We start from the raw sequence: 16,519 nt of genomic DNA, 5'->3' as shown, positions 1-16,519 counted from the left end.
CCATGTCCCCACGCTGTCCCCCTGTCCCCGTCCCCGTCCCCACGCTGTCCCTGTCCCCACGTTGTCCCCATGTCCCTGTGTCCCTGTGTCCCCACGCTGTCCCCATCCCCACACACTGTCCCTGTATCCCCACGCTGTCCCCATGTCCCCATGCTGTCCCCGTGTCCCCGTGTCCCCGCTGTCCCCGTGTCCCCACGCTGTCCCCGTCCCCACGCTGTCCCTGTCCCCACGCTGTCCCCATGTCCCCACACGCTGTCCCCGTGTCCCCTCGCTGTCCCCGTCCCCGTCCCCATGCTGTCCCCGTGTCCCCACGCTGTCCCCATGTCCCCACTCTGTCCCCCTGTCCCTGTCCCCGTCCCCACGCTGTCCCCGTGTCCCCACGCTGTCCCTGTCCCAGTGTCCCCACACAGTCCCCATGTCCCCACGTTGTCCCCGTCCGCACGCTGTCCCCATGACCCCGTGTCCCCACACTGTCCCCATGTCCCCGTCCCTGTCCCCATGCTGTCCTCATCCCCACGCTGTCCCCATGTCCCCACGCTGTCCCCATGCCCCCATGTCCCCACGCTGTCCCCGTCCCTGTCCCCACGCTGTCCCCGTGTCCCCATGTCCCCACGCTGTCCCCGTGTCCCCACGCTGTCCCTGTCCCAGTGTCCCCACACTGTCCCCGTATCCCCACGCTGTCCCCATGTCCCCACGCTGTCCCCGTCCCCATGCTGTCCCCATGTCCCTGTGTCCCCACGCTGTCCCCCCGTCCCCATCCCCACGCTGTCCCTGTGTCCCCATGTCCCCACGCTGTCCCCATGTCCCTGTGTCCCCGTGTCCCCACGCTGTCCCCGTATCCCCACACTGTCCCCATGTCCCCACGCTGTCCCCATGTCCCCACACTGTCCCCCACATTGTCCCCATGTCCCCACGCTGTCCCCATGTCCCCATGTCCCCACGCTGTCCCCGTATCCCCACATTGTCCCCATGTCCCCACTCTGTCCCCATGTCCCCACACTCCCCCGTGTCCCCGCAGGAGTCCGGGCTCCGGGCCAACCAGCCGGCGTCGTTCGCGGTGCAGCTGAACGGGGCGCGCGGGGCCATCGACGCCAAGGTGCAAACGCCGGGCGGCGTCGTGGAGGAGTGCTACGTGTCCGAGCTGGACAACGGTGCGCAATGACAGGGGACATGGGGACACCATGGGGACACTGCGGGGACATGGGGACACTGCGGGGGGATGGGGACACGTGGAGGAGTGCTACGTGTCCGAGCTGGACAACGGTGCGCAATGACAGGGGACATGGGGACACCATGGGGACATGGGGACACCGCGGGGACAGGGGACACGGGGACACCATGGGGACACGTGGAGGAGTGCTACGTGTCCGAGCTGGACAACGGTGCGCAATGACAGGGGACATGGGGGGGACATGGGGACACCGTGGGGATGGGGGACATGGGGACATCATGGGGACACGTGGAGGAGTGCTACGTGTCCGAGCTGGACAACGGTGCGCAATGACGGGGGACATGGGGACACCACGGGGACATGGGGACACCGCGGGGACAGGGGACACGGGGACACCATGGGGACACGTGGAGGAGTGCTACGTGTCCGAGCTGGACAACGGTGCGCAATGACAGGGACATGGGGACACTGTGGGGACATGGGGACACTGCGGGGATGGGGGACATGGGGACACCATGGGGACACGTGGAGGAGTGCTACGTGTCCGAGCTGGACAACGGTGCGCAATGACAGGGGACATGGGGACACTGTGGGGACACTGCGGGGGGATGGGGACACCATGGGGACACCACGGGGATGGGGGACATGGGGACACCATGGGGACACGTGGAGGAGTGCTACGTGTCCGAGCTGGACAACGGTGCGCAATGGGGACACGGGGACATGGGGACACTGCGGGGATGGGGGACATGGGGACATCATGGGGACATGTGGAGGAGTGCTACGTGTCCGAGCTGGACAACGGTGCGCAACGACGGGGGACATGGGGACACTGTGGGGACATGGGGACACTGCGGGGGGATGGGGACACGTGGAGGAGTGCTACGTGTCCGAGCTGGACAACGGTGCGCAATGACAGGGGACATGGGGACACTGTGGGGACATGGGGACACCATGGGGACACGTGGAGGAGTGCTACGTGTCCGAGCTGGACAACGGTGCGCAATGACAGGGGACATGGGGACACTGCGGGGATGGGGGACATGGGGGCATCATGGGGACACGTGGAGGAGTGCTACGTGTCCGAGCTGGACAACGGTGCGCAATGACGGGGGACATGGGGACACCATGGGGACATGGGGACACCGCGGGGATGGGGGACATGGGGACACCATGGGGACACGTGGAGGAGTGCTACGTGTCCGAGCTGGACAACGGTGCGCAATGACGGGGGACATGGGGACACCATGGGGACATGGGGACACCGTGGGGATGGGGGACATGGGGACACCATGGGGACACGTGGAGGAGTGCTACGTGTCCGAGCTGGACAACGGTGCGCAATGACAGGGGACATGGGGACACTGTGGGGACATGGGGACACCATGGGGACACGTGGAGGAGTGCTACGTGTCCGAGCTGGACAACGGTGCGCAATGACAGGGGACATGGGGACACTGTGGGGACATGGGGACACCATGGGGACACGTGGAGGAGTGCTACGTGTCCGAGCTGGACAACGGTGCGCAATGGGGACACGGGGACATGGGGACATGGGGACACTGTGGGGACATGGGGACACCACGGGGACATGGGGACACCGTGGGGATGGGGGACATGGGGACACCATGGGGACACGTGGAGGAGTGCTACGTGTCCGAGCCGGACAGCAGTGCGCAATGGGGACACGGGGACATGGGGACACCATGGGGACATGGGGACACCGCGGGGATGGGGGACATGGGGACACCATGGGGACACGTGGAGGAGTGCTACGTGTCCGAGCTGGACAATGGTGCGCAATGGGGACACGGGGACATGGGGACACCATGGGGACATGGGGACACCATGGGGACATGGGGACACCGTGGGGATGGGGGACATGGGGACACCATGGGGACACGTGGAGGAGTGCTACGTGTCCGAGCTGGACAGCGGTGCGCAATGGGGACATGGGGACATGGGGACACCATGGGGACATGGGGACACCGCGGGGATGGGGGACATGGGGACACCATGGGGACACGTGGAGGAGTGCTACGTGTTCGAGCTGGACAGCGGTGCGCAATGGGAACACGGGGACATGGGGACACCATGGGGACATGGGGACACCATGGGGACACGTGGAGGAGTGCTACGTGTTCGAGCTGGACAGCGGTGCGCAATGGGGACACGGGGACATGGGGACACCATGGGGACATGGGGACACCATGGGGACACGTGGAGGAGTGCTACGTGTTCGAGCTGGACAGCGGTGCGCAACAACGGGGGACATGGGGACATGGGGACACTGCGGGGACATGGGGACACTGTGGGGGGATGGGGACACCATGGGGACTCCACGGGGATGGGGGACATGGGGACACCATGCAAACGCCGGGCGGCGTCGTGGAGGAGTGCTACGTGTCCGAGCTGGACAACGGTGCGCAACAACGGGGGACATGGGGACATGGGGACACTGCGGGGACATGGGGATACCATGGGGACACGTGGAGGAGTGCTACGTGTCCGAGCTGGACAGCGGTGCACAACGGGGACAGGGGACATGGGGACACCGCGGGGGGACGGGGGACACAGGGACACCACAGGGACGGGGGACATGGAGACACCATGGGGACACTGCGGAGATGGGGGGACACCGCGGGGGGATTGGGGACACTGCAGGGACACCGCGGGGACGGGGACACCGCGGGGGGACATGGGGACACGGGAACACTGTGGGGACGGGGGACACTGCGGGGGGACATGGGGACACCGCGGAGATGGGGGACACGGGGACACCACGGGGGGACACGGGGACACAGGGACACCGCGAGGACAGGGGGGACGGAGACACTGCAGGGACGGGGGACACGGGGACACCATGGGGACACCACAGGAATGGGGGCACCACGGGGCGATTGGGGACACTGCAGAGACACCACGGGGACACCATGGGGACACTGTGGGGGGAACGGGCATGGAAGACGTGGGGGGACCGCGGGGCCACGGGGGACATGGGCATAGGGACATCATGGGGGGAATGGGCATGGGGGACATGGGGACACCGTGGGGACATGGGGACACCGCGGGGACACGGGGACACCATGGGGACACCGCGGGGATGGGGGACACGGGGACATTGTGGGGGGACGGGGGGACCACGGGGGGAACGGGCATGGGGGATGTGGGGACACCGTGGGGGGGATGGCTACGAGGGACAGGCGTGGGGGACGTGGGGACACTGTAGGGGGCCAGGCATGGGGGATGCGGGGGGAACGGGGCAGGGGGCCGTGGGTCCGCGCCGCGGGGCGGCCGGCGGTGACTCGGTGGCCCCCAGACAAGGTGGCCATCGGGTTCCTGCCGCGCGAGAACGGGCTGCACTCCATCGACGTGCGCTTCAACGGGCGCCGCGTCCCCGGGAGCCCCTTCGACGTCCGCGTCGGGGAGCCGGGGCCGCCCGCGGACCCGGGACTCGTCACCGCCTACGGACCCGGCCTGGAGGGCGGCCAGACCGGTGAGTGCGGGGGGGACGTGGGGACATGGGGACACGGGGACATGGGGACATGGAGGGGGCGATGGGGACCCAGCCTGGAGGGCGGCTAGACCGGTGTGTGAGCGGGGGACATGGGGGGACATGGGGACATGGGGACATGGGGGGACATGGGGACATGGAGGGGGCGATGGGGACCCGGCCTGGAGGGCGGCCAGACCGGTGAGTGCGGGGGGGACGTGGGGACACGGGGGGGACATGGGGACATGGAGGGGGCGATGGGGACCTGGCCTGGAGGGCGGCCAGACCGGTGAGTGCGGGGGGGACATGGGGACACGGGGGGGACGTGGGGACATGGGGGGACATGGGGACATGGAGGGGGCGATGGGGACCCAGCCTGGAGGGCGGCCAGACCGGTGAGTGCGGGGGGGACATGGGGACACGGGGGGGACGTGGGGACATGGGGGGACATGGGGACATGGAGGGGGCGATGGGGACCTGGCCTGGAGGGCGGCCAGACCGGTGAGTGCGGGGGGGACATGGGGACACGGGGGGGACGTGGGGACATGGGGGGACATGGGGACATGGAGGGGGCGATGGGGACCCGGCCTGGAGGGCGGCCAGACCGGTGAGTGAGCAGGGGGGGACGTGGGGACGTGGGGACATGGGGACATGGGGGGACATGGGGACACGGGGGGACATGGGGACATGGGGGGACATGGGGACATGGAGGGGGCGATGGGGACCCGGCCTGGAGGGCGGCCAGACCGGTGCGTGAGCGGGGGGGACATGGGGACACGGGGGGGACGTGGGGACGTGGGGACATGGGGGGACATGGGGACATGGAGGGGGCGATGGGGACCCGGCCTGGAGGGCGGCCAGACCGGTGTGTGAGCAGGGGACATGGGGACATGGGGACATGGGTGGGGGCGGTGACGTGGGGAGGGGCTGGGGACATTGTGGGGGGGGGAATGGTGGCACTGGGGACATGGCCTGGGGGGGGGGTTGTTACTGGGGACATGGCCATGCCAGGGGATGGGGGCGATGGGGACAGGGCCATGGGGGGGGGGGAGGTGGCACTGGGGACATGGCCACAGTGGGGGGGCGATGGGGACACGGCCGTGGGGGGTGGGGGCACCCCATTGTCCCCATGTGACCATGGCAGTGCCATCCCATTGTCCCCACAGTGGCGCTGCCACCCCATTGTTCCCATGGCGGCGGTGCCACCCCATTGTTCCCATGGCGGTGCCACCCCATTGTCCCCACGTGACCATGGCAGTGCCACCCCATTGTCCCCATGGCGGTGCCACCCCGTTGTCCTCATGGTGGTGCTGCCACCCCATTGTCCCCATGGCCATGGCAGTGCCACCCCATTGTCCCCACGTGGTCGCAGCGGTGCCACCACATTGTCCCCATGGCGCTGCCACCCCATTGTCCCCGTCCCCATGGCAGTGCCACCCCATTGTCCCCATGGTGGTGCCACCCCGTTGTCCCCATGGCGGTGCCACCCCGTTGTCCCCATGGGGGCGGTGCCGTGTCCCCGTGTGACTGTGGCAATGCCACCCCATTGTCCCCATGGCGGCGGTGCCACCCCATTGTCCCCATGGCGCTGCCACCCTGTTGTCCCCATGGTGGCGCTGCTACCCCATTGTCCCCATGGCGGCGGTGCCACCCCATTGACCCCATGGCGGTGCCACCCCATTGTCGCCACGTGGCCATGGCGGTGCCACCCAATTGTCCCCATGGCAGCGGTGCCACCCCATTGTCCCCATGGCCATGGCGATGCCACCCCGTTGTCCCTATGGCGGCGATACCACCCCATTGTCCCCATGGCGCTGCCACCCCATTGTCCCCGTCCCCATGGCAGTGCCACCCCATTGTCCCCATGGTGGTGCTGCCACCCCATTGTCCCCATGGTGGTGCCACCCCGTTGTCCCCATGGCGCTGGTGCCACCCCATTGTCCCCATGGCGGTGCCACCCCGTTGTCCCCACGGGACCATGGCGGTGCCACCGCATTGTCCCCATGTGACAATGGCAGTGCCACCCCGTTGTCCCCATGGCCATGGCGGTGCCACCCCACTGTCCCCGTCCCCACGGCAGTGCCACCCCGTTGTCCCCATGGTGGCGCTGCCACCCCATTGTCCCCACGCCCCCATGGCGGTGCCACCCCGTTGTCCCCGTCCCCACGGCAGTGCCACCCCGTTGTCCCCATGGCGGTGCCACCCCATTGTCCCCACGTCCCCATGGCGGTGCCACCCCATTGTCCCCGTCCCCATGGCAGTGCCACCCCGCTGTCCCCATGGCGGTGGTGCCACCCCATCGTCCCCATGGCGGTGCCACCCCGTTGTCCCCGTCCCCACGGCAGTGCCACCCCGTTGTCCCCATGGTGGCGCTGCCACCCCGTTGTCCCCGTCCCCATGGCGGTGCCACCCCGCTGTCCCCATGGCGGCAGTGCCACCCCATCGTCCCCATGGCGGTGCCACCCCATTGTCCCCGTCCCCACGGCAGTGCCACCCCGTTGTCCCCATGGTGGTGCTGCCACCCCGCTGTCCCCATGTCCATGGCACTGCCACCCCGTTGTCCCCGTCCCCACGGCAGTGCCACCCCGTTGTCCCCATGGTGGTGCCACCCCATTGTCCCCATGTGACAATGGCGCTGCCACCCCGTTGTCCCCATGGCGGTGCCACCCCGTTGTCCCCGTCCCCATGGCAGTGCCACCCCGCTGTCCCCACGTGACCGTGGCAGTGCCACCCCGCTGTCCCCATGGCAGGCGTGTGCTCCGAGTTCCTGGTGAAGACGGCCAACGCGGGCGCGGGGGCGCTGGCCGTCACCATCGACGGCCCCTCCAAGGTGACGCTGGACTGCGCCGAGTGCCCCGAGGGCCACCGCGTCACCTACACCCCCATGGCCCCGGGGAGCTACCTCATCTCCATCAAGTACGGCGGCCCCCACCACATCGTGGGCAGCCCCTTCAAGGCCAAGGTCACCGGTACGGCCACCGCCGCGGACCGGGGGACGGTGACATTATGGGGGGGACACGGGGGGTGACATCACAGGGGGGACCCAGGGGTGGCGTCATGGGCGGCAGTGACAACGTGATGGGGGGTCATCATGGTGACATGATGGGCGGCGGTGGCACTGTGAGAGGGGTCCCCATGGTGACATGATGGGGGACAGTGACACGGTGAGGGGGGGTCCCCAGGGGGTGACATGATAGGGGACGGTGACACAGTGAGGGGGTCCCCAGGGGTGACATGATAGGGGGGCAGTTACAATGTGAGAGGGAGTCCCCAGGGGAGGTGACATGATGGAGGACAATGACACAGTCACAGGGTCCCTGGGGGTGACATCACGGGGAGCAGTGACAATGTGAGAGGGGTCCCCATGGTGACATGCTCAAGGAGTCCCCAGGGGGTGTGACATGATGGGGGACAGTGACATGGTGAAGGGTGTCCCCAAGGTGGCCTGTCCCCATGCCAGCCTGTCAGAGGTGTCCCCGGGGTGACATGACAGGATGTCCCCATGGTGGCCTGTCCTAATGCCAGGCTGATAGAGATGTCCCTGGGGTGACATGAATGAGGTGTCCCCAAGGTGGCCTGTCCCCATATCAGGCTGACAGAGGTGTCCCTGGGGTGACATGAACAGGGTGTCCCCACAGTGGCCTGTCCCCATGCCAGGCTGACAGAAGTGTCCCCAAAGCAGCATGCCAGGGCTGCCCCCGGGCGGGGGGGGTGGTGGCAGTGTCCCCAGGGATGTCCCCCTGGGGGGGGGGGTGGTGGCAGTGTCCCCAGGGATGTCCCCCGGGGGGGTGGGTGGCAGTGTCCCCTGGGGGGTGGGTGGCAGTGTCCCCAGGGGGTGCCCCCGGGGGGGTGGGTGGCAGTGTCCCCGGTGACGCGCAGCCCGGCGGTGACGCGTCCCCGCGCGGGGCTGTCCCCAGGGATGTCCCCCCCGGGGGGGTGGGTGGCAGTGTCCCCCGGGGGGGTGGGTGGCAGTGTCCCCAGGGATGTCCCCCCAGGGGGGGTGGTGGCCGTGTCCCCGGTGACGCGTCCCCGCGCGGGGCTGTCCCCAGGGATGTCCCCCCGGGGGTGGGTGGCAGTGTCCCCGGTGACGCGTCCCCGCGCGGGGCTGTCCCCAGGCCCGCGGCTCTCGGGGGGTCACAGCCTGCACGAGACGTCCACGGTGCTGGTGGAGACGGTGACGCGCGGGGGGGCGGCGCGGGCCCCCCCCGCCTTCGGCGCCCTGCCCAAGTTCTCGTCGGACGCCACCAAGGTGGTGGCCCGGGGACCCGGGCTGGCCACGGCCTTCGTGGGCCAGAAGAACCACTTCACCGTGGACTGCAGCAAGGCCGGTGCGCGGGGACGGCGGGGGACACGTGGGGACACGTGGGGACACGTGGGGACACGTGGGGACAGCGCGGGGACAGCGGCGGGGGCTGCGGCGGGGACAGGGACAGCGCGGGGACAGGGACAGCGCGGGGACGGGGACAGCGCGGGGACAGCGGCGGGGGCTGCGGCGGGGACAGGGACAGCGTGGGGACAGCGCGGGGACGGGAACAGCGCGGGGACGGGGACAGCTCGGGGACAGCGGTGGGGACAGCGCAGGGACGGGGACAGCGCGGGGACAGCGCAGGGACGGGGACAGCGTGGGGACAGCGCGGGGACAGCGCGGGGACGCGCTGGGGAGGGGGACAGCGTGGGGACAGCGTGGGGACAGCGCGGGGACGCGCTGGGGACAGCGGCGGGGATGGGGACAGCGCAGGGACGCGTGGGGACAGCGCGGGACGCGCTGGGGACAGCGGCAGGGGGACGCTGGGGATGGCGCGGGGACGGGGACAGCTCGGGGACGCACTGGGGACAGCGGCGGGGACGGCGACGGGGGCGGCGGTGGGGACAGATCTGGGGACAGTGGCGGGGACGGCAGCGGGGACGGCGCTGGGGACAGCGGTGGGGACGGAGGCGGGGACAGCAGCGGGGGAGGCGACAGGCACAGCGTTGGGGACAGATCTGGGGACAGTGGCGGGGACAGCGGCGGTCCCGCGGGTCCCCGCTGAGGCCACCGTGTCACACGGGTCCCCGCCGAGGTGACCCTGTCCCATGGGGTTCCCACCAACGTGGCCCTGTCCCAAGGGGGTTCCCACCGACGTGGCCCTGTCCCATGGGGTCCCCACTGAGGTGACCCTGTCCCGCAGGTCCCCCCCGAGGTGGCCCTGTCCCACAGGTCCCTGCTGAGGTGGCCCTGTCCCGTGGGGTCCCCACCGAGGTGGCCCTGTCCCATGGGTCGCCATTGAGGTGGCCCTGTCCCATGGGTCCCCCCCGAGGTGGCCCTGTCCCATAGGGTCCCCACGGAGGTCGCCGTGTCCTGTGGGTCCCTGCCAAGGCCACCGTGTCCCGCGGGGTCCCCGCCGAGGTGGCCCTGTCCCATGGGGTTCCCACCAACGTGGCCCTGTCCCAGGGGGTTCCTACCGACGTGACCCTGTCCCATGGGTCCCCCCCGAGGTGACCCTGTCCCATGGGGTCCCCACTGTGGTGGCCCTGTCCCATGGGGTTCCCATCGACGTGGCCCTGTCCCATGGGTCCCCCCCGAGGTGGCCCTGTCCCGCGGGGTCCCCACTGAGGTGACCCTGTCCCGTAGGGTCCCCACGGAGGTGGCCCTGTCCTGTGGGGTCCCCCCCGAGGTGGCCCTGTCCCGCATGTCCCCCCTGAGGTGGCCCTGTCCCGCGGGGTCCCCACGGAGATCGTCGTGTCCCGCGGGTCCCTGCCAAGGCCACCGTGTTCCACGGGGTTCCCACCGAGGTGGCCCTGTCTCGCATGTCCCCCCCGAGGTGGCCCTGTCCCATGGGGTTCCCACCAACGTGGCCCTGTCCCATGGGTCCCCCCCGAGGTGACCCTGTCCCATGGGTCCCCATTGAGGTGACCCTGTCCCATGAGACCCCGCCGAGGTGACCCTGTCCCGTGGGGTCCCCACTGAGGTGGCCCTGTCCCATGGGGTTCCCACCGACGTGGCCCTGTCCCATGGGTCCCCCCTGAGGTGACCCTGTCCCATGGGTCCCCGCTGAGGTGGCCCTGTCCCTCAGGTCCCCCCCGAGGTGGCCCTGTCCCATGCGTTCCCACCAACGTGGCCCTGTCCCGCAGGTCCCTACCAAGGTGACCCTGTCCCATAGGGTCCCCATGGAGGTGGCCCTGTCCTGTGGGGTCCCCCCCGAGGTGGCCCTGTCCCGCGGGTCCCCCCCGAGGTGGCCCTGTCCCACAGGGTCCCCACGGAGGTCGCCGTGTCCCGCGGGTCCCTGCCAAGGCCACCGTGTTCCATGGGGTCCCCCCCGAGGTGGCCCTGTCCCATGGGGTCCCCACCGAGGTGGCCCTGTCCCATGGGTCCCCATTGAGGTGACCCTGTCCCGCATGTCCCCCCCGAGGTGGCCCTGTCCCATGGGTCCCCACTGAGGTGACCCTGTCCCGTGGGTCCCCATTGAGGTGACCCTGTCCCGCATGTCCCCCCCGAGGTGGCCCTGTCCCGCGGGGTCCCCATTGAGGTGACCCTGTCCCGCATGTCCCCCCCGAGGTGGCCCTGTCCCATGGGTCCCCATTGAGGTGACCCTGTCCCGCATGTCCCCCCCGAGGTGGCCCTGTCCCGTGGGTCCCCGTCGAGGTGGCCCTGTCCCGCATGTCCCCCCCGAGGTGTCCCCGTCCCCACCGAGCCGTCATTGTCCCCAGGCACCAACATGCTCATGGTGGGCGTGCACGGCCCCAAGACGCCGTGCGAGGAGGTCTACGTGAAGCACGTGGGCAACCGCCTCTACAACGTCACCTACACCGTGAAGGAGAAGGGCGACTACGTCCTCATCCTGCGCTGGGGCGACGACAACGTCCCCGGGAGCCCCTACCGCGTCACCGTGCCCTGAGCGCCACCCGAGTGCCACCCGAGTGCCACCAAACGGGGCTTTTTTCCTCTTCTTTACGTCTATTTTGGGGTTATTTTGCGGGCGGGCAGGGGTTTTGTGGAGGGGGGTGCTAATAAATCACTCGTGTCACACGGTGCTGTGGCTGTGTCGTGCTGGGGACATGGCGGGGGGGTGGGGGGGGACAACGGGACAATTTGGGGACAGGGACGCCTGGGCCCCTGGGGGACAAAGCGCCGGGTTGGGGGTGGCCGGACGCCTGGGCCCCTGGGGGACAGAGCGTGGGGGTTGGGGGTGGCCGGACGCCTGGGCCCTCCAGGGCGAGCGGGGAGGTGGCCCCGGCGCGGGGGGGGGAGGTGGCGGCCACCTCGGTGTCCCCAAGGACAAGGAGGCGCCGCGCATGCGCGGGCGCGGGGAGGGGGCGTGGCGCGGGAGGAGGGGGCGTGGCCGGGCGAGGGTGCAACTCAATGGGGTGGGCGTGGCCAAAGCGGCGGGGCTCGGGGATAGGCGCGCGCGGGGCGGGGGCGGGGCGAGCCTAGAGGGGGCGGGCGTGGCCATGACGTCAGAGGCGGGGATTCCCGCAGTGGGCGTGGCCAGCGCGGCGCGGGCGGGGCGGGGGCCGCCGTTGGGGCGGCGCGGCGCATGCGCGGCGGCGGCGCCGGGGTCCGTGTCGCTGTCGCCGCTGTCGCCGCTGTCGCCGTCGCTGTCGCCATGTCGGGGCGCGGGAAGCTGCTGGCCGTGCTGGGCGACGAGGACACGGTGACCGGGTTCCTGCTGGGCGGCGTGGGCGAGCTGGACAAGCAGCGGCGGCCGAACTTCCTCGTGGTGGAGAAGGAGACCAGCCTGGCCGAGATCGAGGAGACCTTCCGGTGCGGGCCCCGGCGTCCGGGAGCGGTTTGGGGGGGCCCCGGCGTCCGGGGTCGGTTTGGAGGGCCCCGGCGTCCGAGGGCGGCTTGGGGGGCCCCGGCGTCCGGGGGCGGCTTGGGGGGCCCCGGCGTCCGGGGGCGGTTTGGGGGGGCCCCGGCGTCCGGGGGCGGCTTAGGGGGCCCCGGCGTCCGGGAGCGGCTTGGGGGGCCCCGGCGTCCGGGGGCGGTTTGGGGGGGCCCCGGTGTCCGGGGAGGAACGGACTCGGGGGGGACACGGGCTCCACGCAGTGGGGGGGGGCCCGCGCGGGGACAAAGGGAGCTCGGGGGGGCCCAGGCGTCCGGGGGGGAGGGGGTAAGAGGAGCTCGAGGGGGGCCCAGGCGTCCGGGGGGGGGTTGGGAGGGGGCAGGAATCTTTCCGGGGGGGGGGGGGGTTAAGGAATTTGGGGGGCCCAAGTGTCCGGGGGAGCTGGAGGGGGGGCAGGAACTTGGGGGGGGGAGCTCAGGTATTTGGGGGGCCCAGGCGTCCGGTGGGATCTTGAAGGCGGGCAGGAACCGGGGGGGGGGGCTAAGTTATTTGGGGAGGACGTTTGGGGGGGCCCAGGCGTCCGGGGGGGTCTTGAAGGACATTAGGAACCTGGGGGGGGGGGGCTAAAGTATTTTGGGGACCCAGGTGTCTGGGGGGGGGGCAAGAATCTGGGGGGGGGGGCAGGTGTCCAGGGGGGAAGAATTGGGGGGGGGGGCAGGTATTTGGGGGGCCCAGGCGTCCGGGGGGGTCTTGAGGGGGGGCAGGAACCGGGGGGGGGCTAAGTTATTTGGGGAGGATGTTTGGGGGGCCCAGGCGTCCGGGAGGGTCTTGAGGGGGGGCGGAACCTGGAGGGGGGGGGCTCAGGAATTTGGGGGGCCCAGGCGTCTGGGGGGGTCTTGAAGGACATTAGGAACCGGGGGGGGGGGGGGCTCATGTATTTGGGGGGCCCAGGTGTCCGGTCTTGGGGGGGGGGGCTAAGTTATTTGGGGAGGATGTTTGGGGGGCCCAGGCGTCCGGTGGGATCTTGAGGGGGGGCAGTAACCGGGGGGGGGGGCTAAGTTATTTGGGGAGGATGTTTGGGGGGGCCCAGGCGTCCGGGGGGTCTTGAAGGACATTAGGAACCTGGGGGGGGGGCAGAGGTATTTGGGGGGCCCAGGCGTCCGGTGGGATCTTGAGGGGGGGCAGGAACCGGGGGGGGGGCTAAGTTATTTGGGAGGACGTTTGGGGGGGCCCAGGCGTCCGGGCACAACGTGGTCCTCGGGAGAGGCTGGGGACACCGCAGAGGGCCCCGGCGTCCGGGCAGGATTGGGATGGGGGGGACACACAGGACCGAGGTGCCACCCCCCGCGTCCCCAGGAGCTTCCTGAGCCGCGACGACATCGGCATCATCCTGATCAACCAGTTCATCGCGGAGCTGATCCGGCACGCCATCGACGCGCACGCGCGCTCCGTGCCCGCCGTGCTGGAGATCCCGTCCAAGGAGCACCCCTACGACGCGGCCAAGGACTCCATCCTGCGGCGCGCGCGCGGCATGTTCACCGCCGACGACCTGCGCTAGATACCCCCTAATAAAGGCACGAGCCCCTCCATGACGTGGGGACACTTGGGGACACGTGGGGACACTTGGGGACATGTGGGGACACGTGGGGGACACGTGGGGACACGTGGGGAGTGGTGATGAGCGGTGCAGAGTCTGGTTGGAGGCCTGTGGCTAGTGGGGTCCCCCAGGGGTCCATCCTTGGTCCAGTCCTGTTCAATTTATTCATCAATGACCTGGATGAAGCACAGAGTGCTCCCTCAGCAAGTTTGCTGATGATACCAAACTGGGAGGAGTAGCCGATACCCCAGAGGGCTGCGCTGCCATCCAGAGGGACCTGGACAGACTGGACAACTGGGCGGTGAGAAACCTCATGCAATTCAACAAGGCCAAGTGCAAGGTCCTGCCCCTGGGGAGGAATAACCCCAGACACCAGGACAGGCTGGGGACTGACCTTCTGGAGAGCAGCTCTGCAGAGAGGGACCTGGGTGTCCTGGTGGGTGACAAGGTGACCATGAGGCAGCAGTTGCCCCTCGTGGCCAAGAAGGCCAATGGGATCCTGGGGTGCATTAAGAAGAGCGTCTCCAGCAGGTCGAGGGAGGGGATCCTGCCCCTCTACTCAGCCCTGGTGAGGCCACATCTGCAGTATTGTGTCCAGTTCTGGGCTCCACAGGACAAGAGGGATGTGGAGCTGCTGGAGAGAGGCCAGCGCAGGGCTACGAGGATGATCAGGGGCCTGGAACATCTGCCCTGTGAGGAGAGGCTGAGGGAGCTGGGCCTGTTCAGCCTGGAGAAGAGAAGGCTGAGAGGGGACCTGAGCAGTGTCTAGAAGTACGTCAAGGGAGGCAGTGAGGAGGATGGGGCGGCCTCTTTTCACTGGTGGCCACCAACAGAACTAGAGGAAACGGCCGGAAACTGAAACACCAAAAGTTCCACAGGAACTTAAGGAAAAATCCCTTCCCAGTGAGGGTGCCAGAGCCCTGGAACAGGCTGCCCAGAGAGGTTGTGGAGTCTCCTTCTCTGGAGATCTTCAAACCCGCTTGGACGCAGTCCTGTGCCACGTGCTCTAGGTGACCCTGCGTGTGCAGGGCTTGGACTGGGTGATCCCTAGAGGTCCCTTCCAACCGTCACCATTCTATGATTCATTCTATGATTCTATGACACGTGGGGACACGTGGGGACACTGGGGACACGCGTGACTCTGGCTGCGCCCGCGGGAACAGGAAGCGGGAGCCGCCGGGGGCCGGTTGGGGCTGCCGGGATGGGAGAGGCCGGGGGGGGGGTGGCCTGGGTGTCCCCGTGGGTGTCACGGGGACGAGGGGGGCGGGGGGGGAGGCGGGGACAGGGGACACGATTGGGGTGACGTGGGGCGGGAGAGGAGGGGTGATGGGGCAGGAGGCGGTGACAAGGGACAGGAGGAGTGGCATGGGACAGGATTTGTGACATGGGGCAGGGGGCGGTGACGGGGCAGAACAGAGGTGACATGGGGCAGGAAGGGTGGCATGGGGCAGGATTGGTGACATGGGGCAGGAGGGGTGGCATGGGACAGGAGAGCGGTGACAAGGGACAGGAGGGGTGACACGGAGGTGACAGGGGGCAGGAGAGGGGTGACGGGGGGCAAGATTGAGGCTAACATGGGACAGGATTGGGGTGACATGGGACGGGAGGGGGGTGACATGGGCAGGCAGGGGGTGACATGGGACAGGATTGGGGTGACACGGGATGAGAGAGGGGGTGACATGGGACAGGATTGGGGTGACATGGGACGGGAGGGGGGTGACACGGGACAGGCTTGGTGACACGGGGCAGGGCCGGGGGTGACACCGTTTATTGCCCTGTGGCCCCCGCTGCCCCGCGGGGGTCTCGGCCGCTCCGTGCGGGGCGGGGGGGGCGGTCAGCGCGACCCGGGCCGGCTCCGGCCTCCCGGTGCTCCCGGTGCTCCCGGTGCTCCCGGTGCTCCCGGTGCACCCGGTGCCGCTCCCGGTGCTCCCGGTGCTCCCGGTGCTCCCGTCGCTCCCGCTGCTCCCGGTGCTCCCGGTGTTCCCGTCGCTCCCGGTGCTCCCGGTGCCGCTCCCGCTGCTCCCGGTGCCGCTCCCGGTGCTCCCGGTGCTCCCGGTGTTCCCGTCGCTCCCGGTGCTCCCAGCGGCTCCAGCAGCGCCCGGAAGCTCTGCACGTTCCTGGGACGGCGGGGGGGGGTTCCCGTGTGTGTCCCCTCCTCGCTCCCCCCCGGTACCGGTACCGGTACCGGAGCCGCCACCGCCGCAGGACCCGGTTCCACCGCCCCCCGCCGGTACCGGCGCCGCCGTAGGACCCGCAGGACCCGGTTCCGCCCCCGGTACCGCCTCCGCCGCAGGACCCGGCTCCGCCCCGCCCTCCCCTCGGTACCGCCGCAGAACCCGCAGGACCCGGTTCCGCCCCCTCCCCCCGGTACCGGCGCCGCCGCAGGACCCGCAGGACCCGCAGGACCCGGTTCCGCCCCCGGTACCGCCCCCGCCGCAGGACCCGGCCCCGCCCCCCCCTCTCGGTACCGGCCCCACCGCAGGACCCGCAGGACC

At 69.7% G+C, this 16,519-nt stretch overlaps 2 protein-coding genes across 2 annotated transcripts in view; both read left to right on the top strand.

The window, feature by feature from the left end:
• LOC104573996 (filamin-C) overlaps positions 1–11,541 on the top strand; it is a gene marked incomplete at its 5' end in the record, with an annotated part of 86,747 nt that extends 75,206 nt beyond the window's left edge. Inside the window, 5 exons of the mRNA XM_088535086.1 lie at positions 1,019–1,151; positions 4,491–4,667; positions 7,415–7,633; positions 8,780–8,992; positions 11,352–11,541. Coding sequence (XP_088391212.1) covers positions 1,019–1,151; positions 4,491–4,667; positions 7,415–7,633; positions 8,780–8,992; positions 11,352–11,539 — 930 coding nt within the window. The remainder of the gene's footprint in view (positions 1–1,018; positions 1,152–4,490; positions 4,668–7,414; positions 7,634–8,779; positions 8,993–11,351) is intronic.
• Positions 11,542–12,241: 700 nt separating this feature from the next.
• Positions 12,242–13,987, top strand: LOC148592402 (V-type proton ATPase subunit F). The gene is made up of 2 exons (XM_088535081.1): positions 12,242–12,405; positions 13,784–13,987. Exons 1-2 carry the CDS (start codon positions 12,248–12,250, stop codon positions 13,983–13,985), a joined length of 360 nt encoding a protein of 119 aa, XP_088391207.1. The 5' UTR covers positions 12,242–12,247; the 3' UTR covers positions 13,986–13,987.
• Positions 13,988–16,519: the final 2,532 nt, after the last annotated feature.

The sequence above is a fragment of the Tinamus guttatus genome, unplaced genomic scaffold (genome assembly GCF_059628265.1).
Source record: "Tinamus guttatus ecotype Peru unplaced genomic scaffold, ASM5962826v1 Tinamus_guttatus_pri_ptg000613l, whole genome shotgun sequence".
Taxonomy (NCBI): domain Eukaryota; kingdom Metazoa; phylum Chordata; class Aves; order Tinamiformes; family Tinamidae; genus Tinamus; species Tinamus guttatus.
The sequence above is the reverse complement of the archived record's forward strand: the minus strand, read 5'-3'. Positions and strand labels throughout refer to the sequence as shown.

Coding starts and splice junctions, on each gene's coding strand:
- LOC148592402 (XM_088535081.1), top strand. CDS start 12,248: ATGTCGGGGCGCGGGAAGCTGCTGGCCGTGCTGGGCGACGAGGACACG. Junction 12,406..13,783: donor GAGATCGAGGAGACCTTCCG/GTGCGGGCCCCG, acceptor CCGCGTCCCCAG/GAGCTTCCTGAGCCGCGACG.